The 23,034-nt window shown below is 31.3% G+C and overlaps 1 protein-coding gene across 1 annotated transcript in view; it reads left to right on the forward strand.

Annotated features, from left to right (window-relative positions):
- Window positions 1-9,847, forward strand: part of LOC123707381 (limbic system-associated membrane protein-like) — a 63,547-nt gene extending 53,700 nt beyond the window's left edge. Inside the window, exons 4-8 of the mRNA XM_045657391.1 lie at window positions 2,819-3,029; window positions 5,043-5,142; window positions 5,744-5,901; window positions 7,984-8,220; window positions 8,815-9,847. Coding sequence (XP_045513347.1) covers window positions 2,819-3,029; window positions 5,043-5,142; window positions 5,744-5,901; window positions 7,984-8,192 — 678 coding nt within the window. The 3' untranslated portion in view covers window positions 8,193-8,220; window positions 8,815-9,847. The remainder of the gene's footprint in view (window positions 1-2,818; window positions 3,030-5,042; window positions 5,143-5,743; window positions 5,902-7,983; window positions 8,221-8,814) is intronic.
- The last annotated feature ends 13,187 nt before the right edge of the window (window positions 9,848-23,034 follow it).

Genomic DNA, 23,034 nt, shown 5'->3' on the forward strand with positions numbered 1-23,034 from the left:
GTGAACCCTATTATACTTTATTAAAACTATATCTAATGCTAAAATAATAACGACTATGCTATAAAATGCGGTGGTCGTTTGAAAATAATGGTGAATTAATAGCTCTACATAGTAGACTAATAAAAAATAATCGAAACATTTGAGTTACTGGGAATTCGTTTTATAACCTTTAATGTGTAGTGAAAAGCTATGTTTTTTGTTTATGTGCAATAAAATTAAATTGGCGTGAAAAACATAGAAATATTTGATAAATTTAATGGATAGTTTTAATACGAATGTAAGCATAAAAATATTTTTATCGTGTTACGCTGCAAATTTAAAATATCAGCATTTTTACGGGATATGATTTACAATTTTCTAAACATTTAGAAATACGATAAATCGAATACGCCAATATAAAAGACTGATTTGTATTATGTACTTTTTAATTTTATTTAAGGTACTTCGATAATAGTTTTTAAAGGAAAAATATTAATAAAAATAAATTTTAAGCAATAAGTTTATTATAATAAACTTAGTAAACAAATGTTCGTGTCTACTTGAAGTCATAATACATTGCTACAAATAAATTACTTTTTACAGTGAAAAGATATTGAGGGCAAAAAGTTAATTTTCGTATAGCTTTGTGTATTACCCTTATTATCGGGTGAGTCAGTACGTGTCTGACTTCGACAGAAATCGACCGATACATGAAAGAAGAGATTATCGGATTTTTGTATAAGAATGTTTGCCAAACCTGTGACCGAATTTCGTTGGTTTTAATATTGGACCATTTCACTTAAATGTTTTTTTTTTATATAATATGACTTTGTACATACAATACAATACATGCCTGGAAAAGCCTTAATGTTTAGGAGTGCTTTTTCTCTTTTTGAGCTCCGTCCCTAGGCCGATCTGGATGATGCAATAAATCAATATGTGTATAAGAAATTAAATTTTCAACCTGTTTACATAATAAATATGGCTTTATGAATACATATTGGAATAATATGAAATCATAACAAAATTTACTTAATCATATTGGTAACTATATACACTTATGGTTGTCAATATTTAAAAAAAGAATGAGTCTCGGGCTGCCTGACAGAAGTGATAACTTAAACTAATCTATGTTGAACTATTTTATTCTGTAATGTTCCGAAGATCATCTTCTGCTTCATTCATCATATTTTTTATAATCACTTTCAATAACCGTGATAGTTTGAGGTATGCTCACTGTCAATAGTAAATGTGTAACGCACACTAAATACTGAGCCGAGAGAGGGGAAAGTGTCTGTCCAAAATGCCTAAGCTAGAGCAGGAGCCTGCCTACCGCGCCGTATTCGTGAGAGTTAGAAAACCTAGACAGACTGGCGCCGTAACGCGTTACGTCATGAAGCGGTTTACCCACTTTAAAAGAAAAAAATTACATTTACCACCAATTCCCAAATCAATATAGTAATAAACCACCCTTCTTGTTAATCGCCAAGTTTTGCTGTAGGACATTGTAAGGAAATGCAAACGAATCAAAATGTTAACAAACGCTTCGAATTATAGTGAGAACAAAACACAAATACGTAGTCAACTAATGTTAAACAATGTAATGTGACTAATTGAAATTATAAATAATATCACCATTTACACGAGTTGCCACAAGTAGCACAATTTCACGAGCATGACGCATGGGCAGCCATATCCACCACCTTATCTAAATTGCGTTCCATGCGTTCAATCTCGCCCTGCAAATTGAAAAATTTCTAGATCTTCAATCACTCTTCTTTGATTAGTTTTATAAATGCTTAATTTAGTTATAATATATTCTTCTCGTATACCTGTTTGAAATCTAATACCAAACAGTACATTGCTTCAGGTGGCAAATACTGCAATATTGGTTGGGCCTGCAAGTAATTAGATTATATTGTAATTTAGAACAGTGGATGCCTGCAACATTTTCGCGCATACATTGCAAATGAATATTTGTTATAGCCGATGTCTGTTTGGACAAATGTGACTTGAATCACAATTTTACGCAAATGTGTCTTTCAAATCCTACATTGAATTTAAGTATCACTGACTTTCTCCGCTGTAACTATCTTAATTAAAGTTATACATAATACAGTAGACTCTAAATGAATATTTTTGTAGTTATATTAGTTTTTTTTTGTTTCGTTGCGAATTGGTTGGATTCTAAAATTCTAAATGTCAAAATTCTAAATTACTTTATACAATAATTTTGATGAATCTTGTGGAAATAATTATATATAATTATAATACAATTATTTTTTTGGAATAGTTTAAATATGCAGCAATATCGGCGTATTCTCTTTAAAATATCCATCATATTTTTTTATTTCACTCATCAATAAAATAGCCTTAAAGTTGAGTTATATGTTTGCTATTTATAAGTTTTCAAGCCCAATGAGATTTATATTACAGTATAGTTTCCGAGCTCGAAGCAAAGCGACGCGGCAGTAAAATTAGCAGGTTTAATGAAAGCATTAATAGATTTAATAACGGCCCCTGCTACGTTGAAGCCTACATTATGCTGCCCCTGGCGTATAAATTAACAATTTTCATTTTATGCCAAATAAAGTTCACTATAATTTTTTTATTCTTTGGTGAGAAATCTCGCAGCTTCAACTATAATCGTGTTTGATTAATTAAAATCATTTAATAAAATTTAATTAATTTCGTCTCGGAGTAACATTTTGCAACGTGGATTTGGAAACATATATTAAGACGATTTTAGAGTTGTATCACCTTTTAAAAGTATATCAAAATCGTTTTGCGTTATGATCCAGTGGAAGTTATATGCATAATATGACATGCTTGGTTCCAGGTCTCATGGATCCGGAAACGAGACCTTCACATCCTCACAGTTGGTGTGCATACATACAGTAGTGATGCACGCTTTGCAGCACTTCACACGGATGGCTCTGACGAGTGGACCCTTCGAGTTGCGCACGCGCAGCCTCGAGATTCCGGGGCGTATGAGTGCCAAGTATCCACAGAGCCTAAGATAAGTCTATCTTTCTGGCTTACTGTCGTTGGTAAGATTTTAATATCAATAAAAACTCAACATAGTATAGGACATGGGGTGATCACATCTTTGCGTGTATTTGTTGATATAATAATGATATTTAAGTAAGATGAGGTATTTCCTTTAAAAAGCAAACATAAAACTTTGATATATTGAAATTACATACAAATAAACTCAATTTAACACTATTGTTCGTTGTTATTACTCTTGACTTATTATACCTAATTTATTATGCCTGACAAAAACCCAGATGACGAGGGTCTATACTAAAAACTATTTCGCAGCATCTGTTATTTGATATTGATTGAATCGTTAATAGAATTTTTCAGTACAATAAATGCTTTCCCTTTTACGGATAAAATACAGTGTTAACTCGATATGTAACGTCCTTCGATTTAAGGACAACCTCTCTAAAGCATTAAAATCTTTCGGCTTTGGTTGGTTTAGCATGCCTTACATACGACAATTACATAACAAAAAGTACTTTTTAAGTTGCCAAAAGTAGTTAAAACTGCGGAGCTGTTTATGTTCTTTTGTCGCTTTGTTGTCCTAGCCCGTATTAAACTTCACTGTCGGCATCATACGTATCGAACGTAAAACACTAATATGAAATAAACTTTTTCTTTTTCTAATAGATTTTTCTTATTTCTATTTAACGACGACTCTTTGTAACGTCAAAATATGCACAATCCCTTGCGTGTCGTTATATAGAGTTTACACCGTACTTACACCTCGTAACTGAACTTAGCATCTAAAAAATATCTAGAAAGTATCCTATTAATAAACCACCTTCCACCATATTTCAACTATATATATATATATATACTCACCATGCTATGATATTCATTTGAGAAATAATCTTTACACTTTTATTCCATAAAAATCATCTCTAATATTAACAAACAAACAAGGAAGTTAGGTTTTTAAACTTTGATTTTGACAACCCCTTTCAACGATGCCTCGGTTTATCCGTGATATATATAAATAATTTAAATACAAAAAGTATGAGTACAGTAAAGGTATCCCTTGAAGTTAAAAAGCCTTTATTAGTAGGAGGTTAATGTATTGGTGTATTATCTTAAAGAGTTTAATAGCTTTAAAGCTTAAATAAAAACTGATGTAATACAATTCACATCCGAATTATATTACTAAAATATCAGTATTAGAATATATAGTTATATAGGTTTTAATAGTGATAATAAAGACGTTTAGTTCTCGTTTGGTGCTCAATAGTCTTCGGTCTCAATAAACAACTGACACTCGCATGTCGGGCGAAATTAATTTTGACTCGAATAGTTTGCTCCGGACAGTTGAATACGACTGAGGTGGGAACTGAGACCACGAATAGGAACAAGTTTCCTTTCTTGCTCACACAACCTTCAGAGAACACCTTAATGGAAATGTTTCACGCGAACTCTAATTAATGTTTTAGTTTGGTACCGAAAGTGCATCTAAACTTAAGCTGTTTAGTTAAAATACATTTATTCTAGAGTTTCTGAATCTTGAGATTTCAATTAGATCTAATTACACAAGTAACTGTAGCACTTAATTAAGTTTTTCAATCGGATCATTAAATACGCATCTTTCATAGACACATAAATACCAAATTTAATGTTTAAATTCTACTTTATTAAATACTTTCACATTAGTTTCATAAATCATAATTAAGTAAATAATTTGCCTTACATACGTTTGTCGAGACATTCCGGTTATTTTCCTTCACCGTAAGAGCTGTTAATTATATGCCTTAATAAATCTATTAATGACCGGATCTGAAAAACTCGTTAATTCTTTAAGCCAGAAATTTAGTTAGAAATTATGTGACTAATCTGAATTCTCGTAGAAACGTAAGAATTTATCCGAGTGTGTATGTAGAAGGTGAATTCTAAGAGGCGCAGAATTGAGTGAATCTTAGAATTCTATCATTCGTGAGCTAAGTACTTGTTAGCTTAAGTTACTAAGGTAAATGCTTAAGGCGTTCTCTAGTATAGATCGGCAAAATATAGCTACAATATTGTTGCAGTATCCAAAGCGGAGATCCTGTCTGGTCCAGAGTTGTTTGTGAGAGCTGGCTCCGACATTAACTTGACGTGTATTGCACGCCACGCACCAGATCCACCTAGGTAAATACTAAAATATCTAAAATTATATTTACAGTTTTATTTATAAATATTAAATACCTTAAATTTTCTAAATAGGTTCTGTCACCTTTATGTTGTATGTCTAAATAATTATTTATAAGTTTTTAGTAGGTAAGCGCGTTTTTGTCAGATTAAATAAAGGCAGGTAGGTAATTTGTAATTACCATACCTTCGAGCCTTTTAAAGGTTTAACAAATTCAAGCTTAGGAATTTCAAATGCCGCAAAAAGTTTATACCACTTTTACTTTAAAAATACATAAAATGTATTAAAGTAATATGTAATAATCGCCTACAAAATCGCACAACATATGACAAACTCAAAGTGAAAATCGAATAAAATATAGAAATATGTAGTATGTGGATTTGTTTTATTGTTAATGATCGCTGTATTACGATATTAGTTTTTAATTACAAGGGACTGCGCTTATAAAAGTATTCATTAAACTCCTTTTGCAGCTTATTATGTTACAAATAAACAATTGAACATCGCACATTCTTTTGTCTCGTTTTGTCAAATTGTATTTACCTTGTGTAAAAAGACGCTCCAGTTAATGCCAGAGTGAAATATTTGTACTTTTTCTAGCTTTATATACTGGTATCGGGGGACAAATGTGGTGAACTACGCACAGCGTGGTGGCATCAGTGTTGAGACTGAACAACGGACTCGAACCAGTCGCCTCCTTATAGCTCGGGCTTTGCCCCGTGACTCCGGAAACTATACATGCGCTCCTAGCAGTTCTGGTTAGTAATGGACTTAGCAGTTAACACATGGCTAACACACGCACATGGCTGAATTCGAATCATAGCGGAACAGTAGTTGTTTTGTGTCTTTAAATACTATACTTAAAATAAAACCATGGTTAACATTATCTTATTCTAGAAAATAATTCATAGTGGACGAATAATTCTTAATCGCCTCGCTTAGTACATCACGAACTCGACTTACAGTTGATGGGAAATAAATTACTACGGTTTTAAAGCTGTGTAAATAATTCAGTCTTAAATAACACAATAACAAATTTGTCTTATTATATTAGAAGAGAAGTTCTTAAAATAATAATAATTTTATTTTATAAACACAAATATATATGTAAATTACACATTATAATTAATTGTATTCAAATGAATAAACCCTTTTTTCTAAGAGTAATGAATGTAAAATGAAATATTGATGCAAGCTACTAAACAAAGCTACTCCAGCTCAAATTTCTGTATCTGTTTCGTGAACATTTGCTTTTTCTTACAGGCAAGTAGGTCATTAGTTAGTGAACTACTATGCCTGACACACACCTTAGATGTTTTGGGTGGTAACAAAAAACTATACCATTTCAACATAATTTAAATTATACAAACAGTTATAGGAAGATTATAAAAAATAGGCATCCAAGACGAGATAATTAAAACAATACACGTTATAAAATTTACTTTATTTTAAATGTTTAATATTAATCTAAATGAAACATTCCATTTAAATCTAACAAAATAACACTATGCAATTACAATATGCTAAAACGCTTGTTACATTTTATCCTTTAGGGATAATCTCGTTAAGTACGCTTACGTAAGCTTTTCATATATGACGATTATAAAATTACACTTGTTTTAAAAATGCATGCGATATAAGCGGAAGTTTTAACAAAATTTGAATTTTGCCGTGTCAGTTATTACAAAGTACTGCGGCAATAGCAGCTCCGAACAAACTCAAAATTGAGTAATAAAAATTAAGAATGGCATTATATTGTAACACTCGCCTAGAACGTTTTATTAAATAAAAACTTTGGACGTCTTTTGCTTATTCTTTGATTTCGGAAGGGTGCTGTTTTTAACTTGCATGGTTCAATTAGGGAAAGATTCAGAAATAAGTGTTTGCGCTAAGTGTGACAAATAACGTTTATTAGTAATCATAAAAACAAATAGTTAGTGCTTTCCTCGCTCAACAAATGAGTATCGCAATACAGAGAGGAAATGCTGCCAGCGTTAAAGGTACAATCCACAGAGACCAAACTTTTTAAATTTGTTTTAATTTTTTTATTATTAATTTTTGATAATTTAATTAGCACATATATATATCCAAAAATCTAGCCTAAAATACTATATATATTTAGATATAACAAGTATTTATTAATACAGATAACACTTAATAGTAAAGTTTTTACAAAAAAGGAGCTTTATTGGAAACTTGTCTTACAAACTGGTACTAGTGTTTAGCTGGTTAATTAAATCAATTATGAGTCTGAAACAATTTCTTATTAATATTTGCTTTATGATTGTTTAGATTAAATCAATGTCATAATGAAAAACTTAATATAAAACATCAAAAGCAATAACGCCCATAATAATCAAAATGAAACTTTAAAACAAATATTACCCGTCGACTTCAAGTTCATGACTTTGATCAATTACATGAATTGTGAGGTGAGTAAGCCAGCCTTCAAAGACAAATAATTAGTAAATAAATAATCATTGAAGCGGCTCCATAAACTTGAAAATAATTACTTTTTTATTACTTTACTTCTAATAAAAAAAGTAATTATTTTCTTACTTATTTATAGTATGTTTCGGTCTAAATATTAGAACTTATCGAAAACAATAAACAGCTACACCTTTCATCGGTTAAAACATTAAAATCATTTAATTTTTTTACAAATTTTCTGCTCTACTAAACTTAAAACTTTGCACCAAAATTTAGTTACAACGATCTGTTAATGGCAAAGTGTTATTTGTACTTCGTTTTAAAATGTATGTAGAAGGTTTACGTGGGAGTTACAAAACATAGGTCGTACTAATATAAAACTTTGGTTTAAATGTCATTTTCTCCACTAGATTCAGCATCGGTGGTTGTCCACGTGGTTAGCGGTGAGCGTCCGGCTGCAATGCAAAGCGGGGCCACAATTTCTGCGCCAACTCTTCTCTGCACATTATTCACACTTATTACCTTCTACTCCCATAGTCATTTTCTAGCAAAATCCCTGTATAACACTCGATCGCTAACTTTTATTTCATTTCAAAATAAGGCTTTAGCTCCTAGATGATACAATAAAGCATAAAATGCAAATTTAGGTAAGAAACGAATTACTATAATATATTTTCGTTGATCTTTTTAATCTGAGTGTAAATAAAATTTTATGTTCGAGCAATATAATATGTTTTATGGCGCATTATATTACGATGTAATGCCACGCAATAAATTTGTAAGGTTCGTTAATACAAAGTTTGTGTAAATAAGGTTGGTGCCCGGAAGGTTTGAGGAGTTTTAATTAATTTGTACTCAAAGTTCTATATTACTTATTATTGGAGTCGCTTATATATTAAGACAGAGCCTAATAATTAAGATATTATTGGCTTCTCTTGTGATTTTGTCTTGTTCTACGCAAGTTAATACGCACGCAATTTTACAAGATGTGAATTATATACCCTTACAAAAGATTTGAAATGTGAAAATTCTTCTTTTTAACTTATGAACATTAGCGGATTGAACAGACGTTATCCCGTACAGGCATCTTAAATTTATAAAAAAACAACGAATTGTAAATCTAAAGTAATGGTAAGTCAACACACATAAAAACATTCATCAAAATCGATCCAGACACGCACAGAAGAAATACGTATGTATAAAGTGTAGTTAAAATTAAATTTAACTTTTTTTTCATACAGCAGCAACACGACTGACGAATATTCCTCTCTCGTAGCATCTACGTGTAATGAGATTAACTTGTTCAGGTTCAAACAATTATTCAATGTTTGAATTGGGAATTAATTCACACTATTTAAATTGGTACAGTTTTTAGCAAACATATCAATTCCTTGTTTAAATTCAATTAAATTATACGCATCTATTATTGTTATCAGACATTTTGTTGTTGCTAAATCAGCTAACAAATTATGTACATAATAATTTAAATGAATTAATTCAATTTGGCCTGTTTGCTGTTTATGTTTGACTGGTAAATGAATGTGGTTTGATGAATTTGATGTAAATGTTGTCCGGTAGTTAATTACAAGTGAAAATTATGTTTCGTGATTTATTGAAATATGATGAAATGGTTTTATATCTGTAACTGATTGACTCATTTCAAGGCAGAATATTTTATCAAATGAAAGTAATTTTTATAAGGTTTTGACGATGACGAACGAGAGTAGAGAATTGCGTTATGAATGTTGTACCGCAAATAATGTAGAAGCTTTCACAGATTATATTACTTTTGTTATCTGTATTGTCTTTTTTGAAACGTTGTCGAATATGTCAAAATTTCAATGAACTTTTGTAACATTATCTGTCGAAAAAATTTGATTGGAAGTCTTTTGTAATATTTGTAAAGAAACTAACTCGCTAAAATTTACTTAACAGTTTTAATGACTAAAGAATCGCTGTATATAATTGTTAATTAAAACCATTCAACGTACAGTGGCAATTCCTATGTTTAACCTGATTACGGGGCGTAATTAATTATTGGTCTTCCTTGACAAGCTCTAGAAATTTTCGCTCCGTTATTGAATAGTTAAACGTAAGAATCGGTCATGAAAGTAAACTGCTTCTTATTCCATACTATCTATAGTTTACTTGTAAATAGTAGAATCTGTACTAAAATGTAAAATGTATTTACGAATTATGCATCTTAATTATTAATAGATTAGTATTAAGTTCAAAACTGTGAATACTTTTGTAAATAAAATGTTTTAAGTGTTACAACTTTGTGTTTTATTTCTTACCCAATTTCCTTTATAATACACATTAACCGAGTTTCCTCTAAGATATCTAGTATTACAATTGAGACGGACTTGAACATCCCAATGAATTCGCTACTGGATTTCAAATACCATTTTGTATTGTTTCCTCTGAAACATCTAACCCTTGAATGATATTAATTTTTACTAAAATACCTAATAATGTATGAAAATCGTGTTTATTGTCCTTCATTGTTCCCGACCCTTATAAGCCCTTAATATCCCTAGAAAAGGGTATTTAATAATGTGAAATTTAGTGATACTCTATTATTGTGGTAGAACTTTGCTTTTTCTGTGTATTTTGTGTCTTTAATTAATCGGTGTAAACATCTACGAATTTTATATATGCTCTTGAAGTTTGCCCAAATGCCTTTCGACTTTTCGAAATTTACTCACTTGATTATACATCATTAGCGCGTTACCATGAGTCTTAATAATAATGAACATAATTCCTATATGATATCCTACAAATTTCAAGAAGATCAGGTTCAATTAATACTCACGCTTAAAATAAGAAAGAGTCTTTGATAATACAAAACAGTATCGTGTAAATATCTTCCGTGATATTTTTTAGAACACCAGAGAAACATATAACAACAAACTCAAAGTATTTTTTTACTCGAACACTATTTTTTAGAAATACAATTTTTTATTTTGTTATTTAAAGTGTACTGGACAAACTATAATAATAGCTTCATTAACTCCTCCTTTTTAATCATACGTAAATTTATTAATACAATAAAATCCAACAATAAAAATATAACGCGTAAATCCGTAACGGTACTTAGCAGGTGTATAGTGCGAATGATTGGCAATTAACCTAATTACCCAGTTGCAACCCTGTTTCCTATAGATGTGATAGACACTCAATTTTAAACGGCAATATTTATTAGCGAAACAGATTTCTACTATAGACATTATTAAAGGTGTTGAAAAAATTCTGGGCAAAATAAGATTATTTGCACTAACATGAAGACAAAATGATGGTATGTTTAACATAAAGCATACTTTAAATAAACTAACTACTTAAAACCCTTCTATATATAATACAATAATTAAAAATGTGAGCCGTCACGGGACGCCTGGCAGATGTGAAACATCGACATTATTTTGTAAAAGTAATATGCAGAAAAGAACATATTGTGATAGGAACTAAATATGTCAAAATTATAAAATAAAATATTACGATTTTTTTTCAGATATCGATGACTATTTATTGAATAAACATTTATTTTCATTAAATACAAAAATTTACGAATTTATTTCAAATCAATAATATAATAATATTTACTACTTAATTCGTTTAATCAGTGACTTCGGTAATAGTTATATTCGATGTTGCCTCTGAGGACGGTGACAATTGATCGATGGTAACTGAAGTATGTTACAAAAGTATTGGACATAACATTAGTAAATTTTAATTGGCTTCAATATATTAGTAAACTCAAGATTCTTAGCTAGTTATTTCAATATATTACTAAAATCGTAAATTATAAGTATCAATAATGAATGTTTCACAATAAATTTGTTTGTTAATTGTTATAATAATAATTATTATTGTAACAATATATACGATGGTATATATATATACAGTCTATATGCAGTAGTGTGTACGGTGTGGCGACGCGTCGCCACGCCAGAAATCGGTTTTACGTGCGGCTATAGATGTTTCACATCAATAATGAAATTGAGACATGCTGGTTTCCTCAGTGTATTTAACACTGACACATAGATAGTACATCAGTGCACAGCCAAGGTGCAAATCTACGAACTCAAGGAGCTCATTTTAATACTCTACTGCATTAAAATAACAAAATAATTGTCTCATAGTTTAGAAAGGCAACGTGGTAAAGTAATTACTTCGGACTAACTTACGTAAGGAAACAATTATAATAATAGTATGGGAAAAGTGCTAGAAGTGATATTCGGTGTTAATGAAAATACGAACAAAATTAACTTAATGTTATAAGGTACAACATTATGTTTAATTTAATTTGAAGGGGCATGAATACATACTTCTTATACTTACTCCTATTATACTCAGTACAACTATGAACTTGTGGAGCTTGAAAGCGCATGTCATCATTACCATAGAAACCTATTCACAATAGATCCTTGGTAGGCATGTAATGCCCAGATATTATCGCAATTTAGTTCGATGCCAATTAACATGATGAAATTAATAGTCCTGTGACTATGAACATGTATGACGAATATGCATGATTCAAGATAATTTTATTACTTAGTTTTATTTAACTTTTAATGCCATTGGTGACAAGTACCGAGTAACCGTCGTCGTCTACAATTGTTTCTGGCTCTAAGTATGTCTCGTCTGAATGCTATAATAAGACGTTCCGATATAATATGACATACGATGTTTTACATGCATACCGAAATAAAAAATAGTGTACAGCTGGGATTCGAACGCATAAATTTATTTTTTCTTAAAAGGCCAGCTACGCACTTGCGAGCCTTCTTGTAATGTGAGTGTCCATAGATGGCGATATCACTTAACATCAGATGAACCCCCTGTACGTTGATACCTAGACTAGCCATAAATACTGGAACAAAGTAAAAAAAATCTATTGCAAATAACATTTATTACTTTTACAGTGTACTAGTTTAATACATAAAAAAAATATATAAAAGCTTATTCGAAGTGGTCTCCATGGGCTGCAATGCAGTCCTTAAAACGTTGAGGCCAGATATTAATAGAAGCACGCACTCTTTCCATGGGAAAATTCTTCACTGCCAATCGTACGGATTGTGTTAGGGACTCCAAATTATCATGGTGTTTAGATCAAACCGAACTCTTTAAAACTTAATCCAGCTGATTGAGATTGGGACTAGACGACGGCTAGTCTACAGCTCTGATGAAATCCGAAAGGTTCGTTTCCAACCAAGACTAGTGCGTAGACTGAGCTTTATGACATAGTGTTCTCAAAAATGGTATATTGATACCTTTGTGCCGATGTTTTGATACCTTTTTCATAAAAGTATAGCTTAGTCACTCCTTTATAGCCCCCCACCAAACCATCACTGAAGCTGTAAAGTGCCCACGTTGCATTCTGTCGACTAATTGGAAGCTTCCTTAGACGTATCATCATAAATACGGTCAGTTTCTTTGTTAAAATATTGCTCAATTATCCAAAAATTCTTATCCGTAAACATAAACTTTTCTGTGACCTTCCTTTGCGTACCTCTTTAGTATTTGATCTTGTAGGCTGCAAGGCCCAAGTCATTTTAAAATACGCGACATGGTTCTAGGTTCTATCTTCATACTGCTTTGATCACCTTTTTCGTACGAACACTATGTAGACGGGCAGATCATTTTCTGTCACAAATAGAGGAGGTCTCATTGTACCCGGTATATAGCCCGGTACACAAACATTTTACTAATACCAAGTGTATAGAGAGTTTTAAAAAATTGCATTTGTACGTACTTTGTGTAATGCAATCACAGTGATTCGGTTCTCTTTATCACCCCAGTCCATATTGCAATATTGTGCGCAAAAATGAGAAAACCCAATGAACAATCATTTAAAAATGACAGACTCCAAATTCAAATGTAAAATTTTGTTTATTTTTAATTGTGACAGTATTTATGGCCAGCCTAAGTAAAAAAAAGTCAACTTAACATGATGATTTTCTGAGGACCAGCTAATGGAATATTAAATTAAATGCAAATATTAGACAACTTTAATTTAAACTGACCTCTCGTCCAGCCTAAAGTCTACATTTTTAATATTAACGATTAATTTCAGTGAAACGAAATACAGTTGTAAACAATGTTTGAAAATTCAGATCGTTTATCCCGTACATTTCTTAAATATTGGGGTACTTTTGATAGCTTTAGGTATTGGTGTAATATTTTTTATAAAAAAATAGGAACACTTGTTACTAGTTTGTTACAAGTGCTCCTAATTTTGTGAGTTGACTTGAAAGTCCCACAGCGAATTGAATTATTTATTTGAATTAAAATCGCTTTTACGTTTTGTTTCCCTTCTGAGGAAATCTACCTTCTACCTTCTAGCGCGATATTGAAATAACTGAATTAAAATTGGGTTTCAACGTTAATTGACGTCATAATTGTTGGGATCAGTAACTCATTAGAGAGTGCCAGTACGCGGTATCGGTATAAAGTATGTCTGTTGTTAAATAATATATAAATTCAATGTACTATTGATTATTATTTGGTAGACACACGAACATCTAAATTTTTTTTTTTTAATTCTCACTGAATTTAGAGGACAGGATAACATTTTTTCAGTACACGTACTCGAATATGTTTTACATATATTCTTAATGTGCTTAACATTATAATACTCGTAGACAGAATGTATGTTCCTATTTGATTTCATCTTTCAGTTTATAAGAAAAGTTAGTCTAACCATGTGTGCTGACCATTTTTGTGGCCTGGCCCTTCCATGTCCACTTTTAAATATTTCTTAAGTTAAGCTATTTCTCTTGAAATTGGGTCAGATGATATAATCATGTTCCGAGAGTGGATGTATGTAACTAAATAATAATATACGTAAAATTACATGAATATAAAATATTTATGTACATGTGAGCAATGTAAATGTTGGCAGATGTTGGGATTTAGGGGCACCTACGTTCATCGTCCTAAAAACCTAACGAGCAATAATGTACCCGTTGAAGAGCCTTCTAATGTTACGCCAAAGTGGGCTTTGTGGATACCTTTACTTTGATGTTAATAATTAACAAGGTTATTTGTAAGTAGATTTTCTCTTTATAATGGGACTGATAAAAAGGCTATTGATATAAGACAATTCTATGCTATTTAAAGTAATTGTCAGATAATAAGGAATATTTGAGATATGGTATATTCATTGTTCACATAATGGATCAATTAGATAATCTTATTTATCTTAATAAACATATGTTTGTTAATTTTGTATATGTGTTAAATAAAATGGTACCAAATGGTGACAGGTTTTAGCAACAAAATAGACTAAATGTCCGTCCTTATTAATTTCGAAGTATTTTTAAAGGCGGAATCGAAGTTAATGGAAAACACATCTTTAATGCCATTATTATTCAGTTGTAAAATGTTTAATAATAAAAATAATTGTGCGAGGCATACATACAACTTTTTTTTGTACAGAACTGGAGCCAAATGGGCAAGTGCGTTGCCAGCCTTTTAAGAATGGTATGCTTATAGTTTCATTGATTCATAGAAACATATTGTATAACGATATACGAGTTAACATAGTTTACTAGTATACGTCAATCTTACATACTTACGAAAAAAATAGCTATGATGGTCACGATCTTTAGGTCTATTTAATGAGGCCTTATTCAAACTAACTTAATAGATTAAAATTGACATTTACCTAATAATTGTTGATGGGTCTTAACTGGATTTACATAACAAATATATATATAGGGGCGTTATATTTTTGTTTTTCCTCTTGTAGAGAAAGAACTCCGCACAGCTTAATGCTCCTTCAAAAGGAGGAACGTGGCTTAATTATTTTTACGTTAAATAAAAACATGAAACAAAGGAATTAAATGTTTTGTTACTAATTCACCGTTCATTCTATATCCAAAATTTTCTTTCTACCATTAGTAGACGTGTCAGTTCAATCTACAAGTGAAATAAAAATAGTTTAAGTTTAATATAAACAGTAATAAAAAACTCTTAAGCTTAGGTCATTTATAGTAAAAGTAAAAGACATTTTTTAAATAAATCTTCTATTTGTTGACTCATATTAATGATTATTATTAGGGTTTAAATTTTTTAGTTAAAAGTGCTTAGCAAATGGTTTTGTAATTAAGTAGATAGTGACACCTAACACTGAGTACTGAGGCGCCCGTTTTATTATCGTATAACATGTTGGTGTAACGAAGTGTATGGAATTAACACACCCAATTTTGATAATTTCCTATTTGTATAACATTTTTTTTATTTAAATGTTAATTCAAGCTTAGATGGTAACGAGCCTTAATTTAAGTTCGCGTTATTTAAGCGCTGATAGTATACTATTGCGGCCCTAACTTAAATCAACGGTATGTTCAAGGGTAATATTTAACACATAAGTAAATATTTGTGTTCGTATTTATTTGAATAAGCATTAAAAACTTCGCAAATATTACATCACTTAAAAAGAATTTTTTTACCATAAAGTTTTAGTAGTTCAACCTTAACAGATAAACACACTATTATACAGTAGTTTTACACGCCTTTCTCCTACAGCAGATCGAACTTTTCAGAGAAATGATCCTGTTGTTAATAAATTATGCGTAACGTACGTAAAGTAAAATATTGTTGTATCTCTTCTTGCAACAATTATAATATAAACAAATATCTTTTGTTGGTAATGTAGAATAGATGGTATATAAAATAATGTTTAACATCAAAATTCTAATCATTTATTCATATAGGTTACACAACACTACACTTATGAACGACAAAAAAGAAATATACATGAAATGCTTCTAATTTTACAGTTACTGCCAGTTCTCAAATGAAGGGTGTAGAACGGAAGAAAAGAACTGACAATAAACTCTCCGCCACTCTTTTTAATCGACAAGTTTTTGTTTTACACGACGTTTGTAAGGAGCTGCAACCATTACACTATGTTCCACATGCCATCTTAAGTAATTAATAATAATAAAATAAATTAAAAACAAAGATTTGTCCTCTATCAGCAGGAGGCAAGGTTTAATAGGAGCATGCACTTATATTCTCGTGGGAACAACACGCATTTACATAATCGATATAATTACCATACATCGGTACAGTAGTTAGTGTTTATGCATTAGAAACAAAAATATAATATTAATAAATAGAAAAAGATTAATATTAACATTAAAGACAAACCAGTAAAATATGAAAACATAATATTCTTTGCAGTAGCATTTAATTTGTCACGTATCGTCCCAGTTTATTTAATAAATGCTATCTTTCAGACACATTTAGTCCAATAACCCGGGATGAAAAGAGGAAATTCCATTTAAAATGTCTGACACGAAGCTGTGAATGAAACAAATTACAAATTAAAGTAGCCACTTGATTCATTTAAGAGCTTTTAGTCTGCACGAAAAAGACATTTCGAATTGTGAACGAAAGCAGGTTATAGAATATTCTTTCTCATAAATGTTATTCATTGAATAACCTAAATTACTTATAGTGTATCGTAAACTCGTTAACAAGTTTTTAACATTTATGTTAAAGAAAAGCCTGTTCTTTATAAAGCTGTTTTTCAAAAGACGTACAATTTATAGATTAGATTTCATCCATTTTTGGATTAGGTTTTATGGATTTATATCATATAAATAAATATAAATTTACTAAAATATTGGATTTATATAAATATTTTAAAGTGTGTATTAGTGGGTTGGTTCAACATTATAGGCGAATACAAAGCCCATCGATTAGTCGGCCGGACACCAGTAAGTCGGCTGACGCTAGATCGACAGAGTAGCGGAGGATCTGATGTAGCTTAAAAGCCTGGGAATCCCGAGAGGTAGCACAGGACAGTGAGCGCTATAAGTTTCTCGTTCTGAAGGCCAAGTCACTTTTTGGGTCGCAGACCCAGCGGGCTGATTGAATGAGTGAGGATATAAATAATACATAGTATTTGTATAAGTAGGCTTTAGTATGATTACACAAAAAATCGATTTTGTTAAATGTTGAATTGCTCGATTTAGTGAAAATGTAAATTCAAACATCACATTGTCAAAGGCAATAAAAATAAAATCAAATGATTGTGTCGATGTTAACTGCTATCTTCAACTATTACCATAAACATATTAATAAAATTTACACTGGTTTATTTTACTGTATATATTTGATATTAACAGTGCTCTTTTTAAGTCTATTCGTATAATAGTATTCAGCGAATAATTGATAGCCTTTTATTAGAATTAAATCAGATAAATCCAAAATTTGTGGATGCCGCAAAAACTACGATGGTTTTTCGGGATAAAATGTATATTCTGATTAAAGTTGTATTGAATGAATTATCATATTTTAGGTGCGATTGTATTTTGCGATAACAGATTTGGTTCATTTATCGCGCATTTAAAGGGCAATATAATTTGGCTAAATACTATGTGTTGTCAATTTTGCCAATACATTTCTTTACAAGAGTTACTTTTAATTTCTTCATAACTACACACGTCCTTATATCCATCAAATAGCTTTTCCAAACAGTATTCCCTACAAGGCTCCTTACTGTTTGGAACGTTTTTTTAAAGTTTTAATTGTTGTATAGTATATATATATTTATTTCATAAACGTAGTAACGAGTTATTGACTAGTAGATTTTCTATTGAAAAAATACTTTTATAACCTTGTTGAAAATACAAAAGAATCGATCTAAACTGAAATTTTACTAAATTGGTTTGAACCTTGTTGAAAACACAAAAGAATCGATCTAAACTGAAATTTAACTATATTGGTTTTGCTTGAAGCATTGGCGAATAAACGTTAATAAAATTTCCAACGAAAGGCGACATTTTTATTGTAACATCACTTCCAGAACATTTGCAGTTTCCTTCCTAATGTACCTATCACGAGTTGAAAAATGGGGACGCCCTCGTTCGAGTGACGAAGATAATATTTTGTTGACATCATTGAGGATAAAGAGGGAATCAGAAAGTAATGCGTGATTGATGTATATAGCAAATTAGTTACTGTTTTCACTTAGCGGTCAATATAAATATTTTAAAAAAGGGATTTTTTTAGAACGAAGCATTTAAAAAGGTCAATTTTTCAATCAGTCTTCTCAGATTCAGGTTAAAGATATACTAAGTTGTAAACAAATGAAGCTTAATGTTAATTAAATTAAGTAAAGTTACTCAGTCACTAGATTTTTTTTTAAGAACAAGTGGACATCACGCAGGTGACTCACCTGATGTTAAGTGACACCGCCGCCGCCCATGGACACTGTCAATGCCAAGGGCTCGAGTAAGTTGCTGGCAATTTTTTTTGCCTAATTCCTGAAAGACAGTTAAATTAGTTTTTTAAACTTTTTCGTTACATTTAATCAATCTTTTGGCCTTAAAGTGTAGAGTACTTGCGTTTAACAATCTTTTACTAAGCTGCCAATAACTACTTATTGAATAATACATCCCAAATCGCTATAAACAAATTTGTATATAGAATGTTCAATATTGCTACAAAGCTGGCGTAGTTGTTAAATCCTTTACAGAATCCAGCAATTCGTAATTAGCTTTTAATGTGCTTAAATTAGAGTCATGCTGAACATACGCCGGCTATTCGGAAATGGCCGACGTTAAGCTTATTCTAAACAAGTATATTTGAGTTTGCATATGTTTAATTAAAACTATTTTACTATACTTTCTAAGATAATAATAGAACTTTTATATTTTTTCATTTGTTTCATTATTAAAATGAAGTATTTTTCCTAAATTATATAAAGGGAGCTTGAAATATTATATTATTAATATTTATATGTATGGACAGCACATTTCGTGCTGATTACCTCAACTGATTCCTTTCGCATTCGGGTACTTAACGCGAAGCCCCTCTTTGTTTGATTTGTTTTGTAAATTCCCCCTTCTGATTGTCAAGAATATGTAAACACTGACCCATAACTAAGGCAGGTTTTAATTCAAATTTAAAATAATATTTTAATATATATAGCTTTGAGGAGTGTTTGCCTAGTGGCTTCAGCGTGCGACTCTCATCCCTGAGTTTGTAGGTTTGACCCCGGCAGGGCACCAATGAACTTTCTTTCTATATGCGCATTTAACATTCGCTCGAACGGTGAAAGAAAACAACGTGAGGAAACCGGCTTGCCTTAGACCCAAAAAGTCGAGCGCGTACATCAGGCACAGAAGGCTGATCACCTACTTGCCTCTTAGATTAACAAATGCTCATGAAACAGATACAGAAATCTAAAGCGCAGACGTAAAAAGGTAGTAGCGCCATTGATTTTCTTTATTTTTATTTATATATTCATGAGCACTGAATATTCTTTATTAAATATCTTAAATATACAATTTATCATACAATCTTAATGTAAGCTTTATTTCACCATTCGAGAAATTAAATATTTCATCTTTCATAACTTCTGATATTCACATGTAGAAACTACAGTATACTAATAACTGAAGTTAAAGCATTATGAACTTTAGCTTCAGTTTAACAACTTAAACACACTTCAAAGGTGAGATATCTTGTATTACAGAAATTCATAGAAACATGCACGCTTACAGTTTCCGAGCTCATAAGCTGCAAGCGTTTTAAGTTTAATAAATATATTAAAGTTGCTACTTTAGAGCTTGTCTTTTATAAATATGTGACTGTGGAAGGGTCTGTAAAAATAGTTTAAGATTAAAACGATACTGAAAAGTATAGCAAGACAAATATTTGGCTTTAACTAGATTAACCACTTGATAGATTCCTAATATTATCTGCGTTTTAGATATAGTATTCAATATTCATTTATATCACAATTCATTCTTGCTGGTTTTTTGGCTTGTTTTGTTCAACACCCTACTAGGTCTAGGTAACGTAGAGCTATTTAAATATAACATTAATGTATATAAGTACAAATTTATGGCATTATTTATAATAATAATGAAATAAAAAGTATGTAGCACATTGCCGTTTATATTCATATCGTTTACTTCGATAAGAAGAATATACGGCATAACCACTGTTATCTATTCTTATAAGGTTAAAAATCGTCGCTTATATAATTCGGAGCAGCAGTTAAAAGTAGCGATAATCGTAAATCTAATATTCCCTAACCTAACTCTACGTAGAACGTGATTATAAACCACAAGTAAAGTTTTTATCATTTTATACTTTTGAAGTCAGCGTGGAAACAAAATTTAAAGCACCTCGCCCGAGGTCAGAGAAAAACTCGTATTTCTGGGAATGCATCGTTTAAACGAAAATTCACCTTCAGATAGCAGTTTAAGCACCATCTAGTGGCGAAAATTTAACACATTAACACATTTTCCTATATATATTATAGCTAAATTTTGTGTTTTATACTAAAAACGTTTTTAACTCACTCCACTGGCTCTGTGACCCAAAATATGTCTTGGCCGTGCGCTTCCTATCCTCTGCTACCTCCTACCAGCCAGCAATTCCTCCACTCTATCAAACCAGCAACCACTAGACCGGCTTAGGTGAGCTTCCTTCAACTTTAAATAGCGTTATTATACTAATAATAGTATATTTTGTATCGTACATTACCATCGAAAAGCTTACACTTAATTAACTTCATCTTATGTAAATTTTTCCCATGAAACGGCAAACCCATCTAAGGACCACTTTTATCGAGTTATGAAATGCTTATTATTTTACATAATAAATGAATTAAAATAGAACGGTCTCGAAATGGTTTGTAGACTTATTTTGGTTCAAATGCACAGTCGCTAATCAAAGATTTAAGTTAGCGCCTAGTAGATACTAACGGTGACCCCAGAGCTGGTGGTTTCCGCGCTCAACGAATAAGTATGGTAATACACCGAGAAAATTCTGCCAGCTTTGAACGTACACTGCCACATCCCACGGGCTACACGTAACAAGAGTGTAAATACCTAACTTAACTTTTAAATATTATTACATATTCAATTTATGTTACTCAAAAATATTTTCACCACTAAACGTTTCGTATACTATGACAATAGTACATAATATAGTGAACATTTGTCGCCCAAACTAGCCGGGCAGCAATTGTATCTTGCTGCTATTGTTTTAAGTATTTTTTTTTCGTTTTTGTAATTTTTCAGGTTTTTCTTTTTAGCATCTACCGTAGTTTAAAGATTCGATAGCACGAAAATGGACGTATATAGTTGTCTGTTTTAATTATCATATAGTATAACATCTTAATTGTCATTTGAATCGATGCAGTTATCATTAAGATTGAGTCTAAACCAATTTGTTCAATGTTTACTTTCACCGTGCGATCAAGATTCAATTGGTTAATCGGGATTTAAACGGAGCACTTGGCGTTTAAGAACCACACTTTTACTACATGTACAAGTTAGAAGAGTAGATTAACGAAAAACATAATACACTAGAAAAAGATTTGTTGAATCTTTTCTTGCGGGTTTTCTGAACTCGGCTAATGATAATAATCTTAGGATACTAAAAATGCGCATTATATTTTGTATAAATGATATTAAAAAATATTTTTATTGATTTTGACGCGTAATTAACGTAAAACAAATATAACTTTTAAACTTATTAGATTATCAGAGATATCATATCGAATCGGTTATTAATCAGTCAAAAGGCAATCATCAAAGTAAAGGAAATTATTACACCACATTTTCCGTTCATGGTTTTAAACTATTACGTCTGACACATCTAGTGAGCACTGCGTGGTACGACACCATTATCATATTAAGACATATCCAATAATGCATATTGTGTTACACCAATAAATGTGATAATACTATTAGTCCTATCGTAATAAAGAAAGTTAAAAAACCACGGTATTAAAGGTTGCCAACAGTAAGCTACTATGAATTGCAAATCTAAGCCCACCTAAGTATTTCGGAACTAATTCGACTTAGGATTAAGAAACGCGCAATTCATAAAAGGCATTATCACTTAAGATCAGAATAGGAACTTCACTTTTTCTTTACGTGAGAAAATACCTTACGCGTACACTCATTGCAGCTGCTTGTGAAGGGCTTTGTGGGACTCGGTCACTGCACCCTTCCCACTAAAAGCTCCACGGCGCCATCTTGTCACTTTTGACAGCGCCACGTAACAGCTAATCACCGCCGCCCGTCCAGGAATGATCCTCGCATGGTTTTAAATAAAAATCTAATATCGTCTAGAGACTTGTTAAACAGCACCAAGTCTTTATATAATAATAAATAAAAATGCAAATACAATAGAAGAAAAGCTTAACTGATACTGCACATCTAGATTGCAAATAAAGTTATATAAATCCTCACCGACTAGAGACTGGATCGTGTTCCGAATGCGGATTTGAGAGATTTTTTTCTTAACTTCACGAAGCTTTGTAGCTTTGAAGATACGCAAGCAGACTGCTCCTACGTGTGTGACGAAATAGTGTTAGTACTATTTCTGTTTCTGCAATGGCAATATAAATTTACATTTATGCCGTGCCGTAATTTATTTTATAGTTTATGGTTCTATGTAGCTTAAGAATACTGTAAAGA

This window comes from Pieris brassicae, chromosome 3 (genome assembly GCF_905147105.1).
Source record: "Pieris brassicae chromosome 3, ilPieBrab1.1, whole genome shotgun sequence".
In the NCBI taxonomy this organism is placed as follows: domain Eukaryota; kingdom Metazoa; phylum Arthropoda; class Insecta; order Lepidoptera; family Pieridae; genus Pieris; species Pieris brassicae.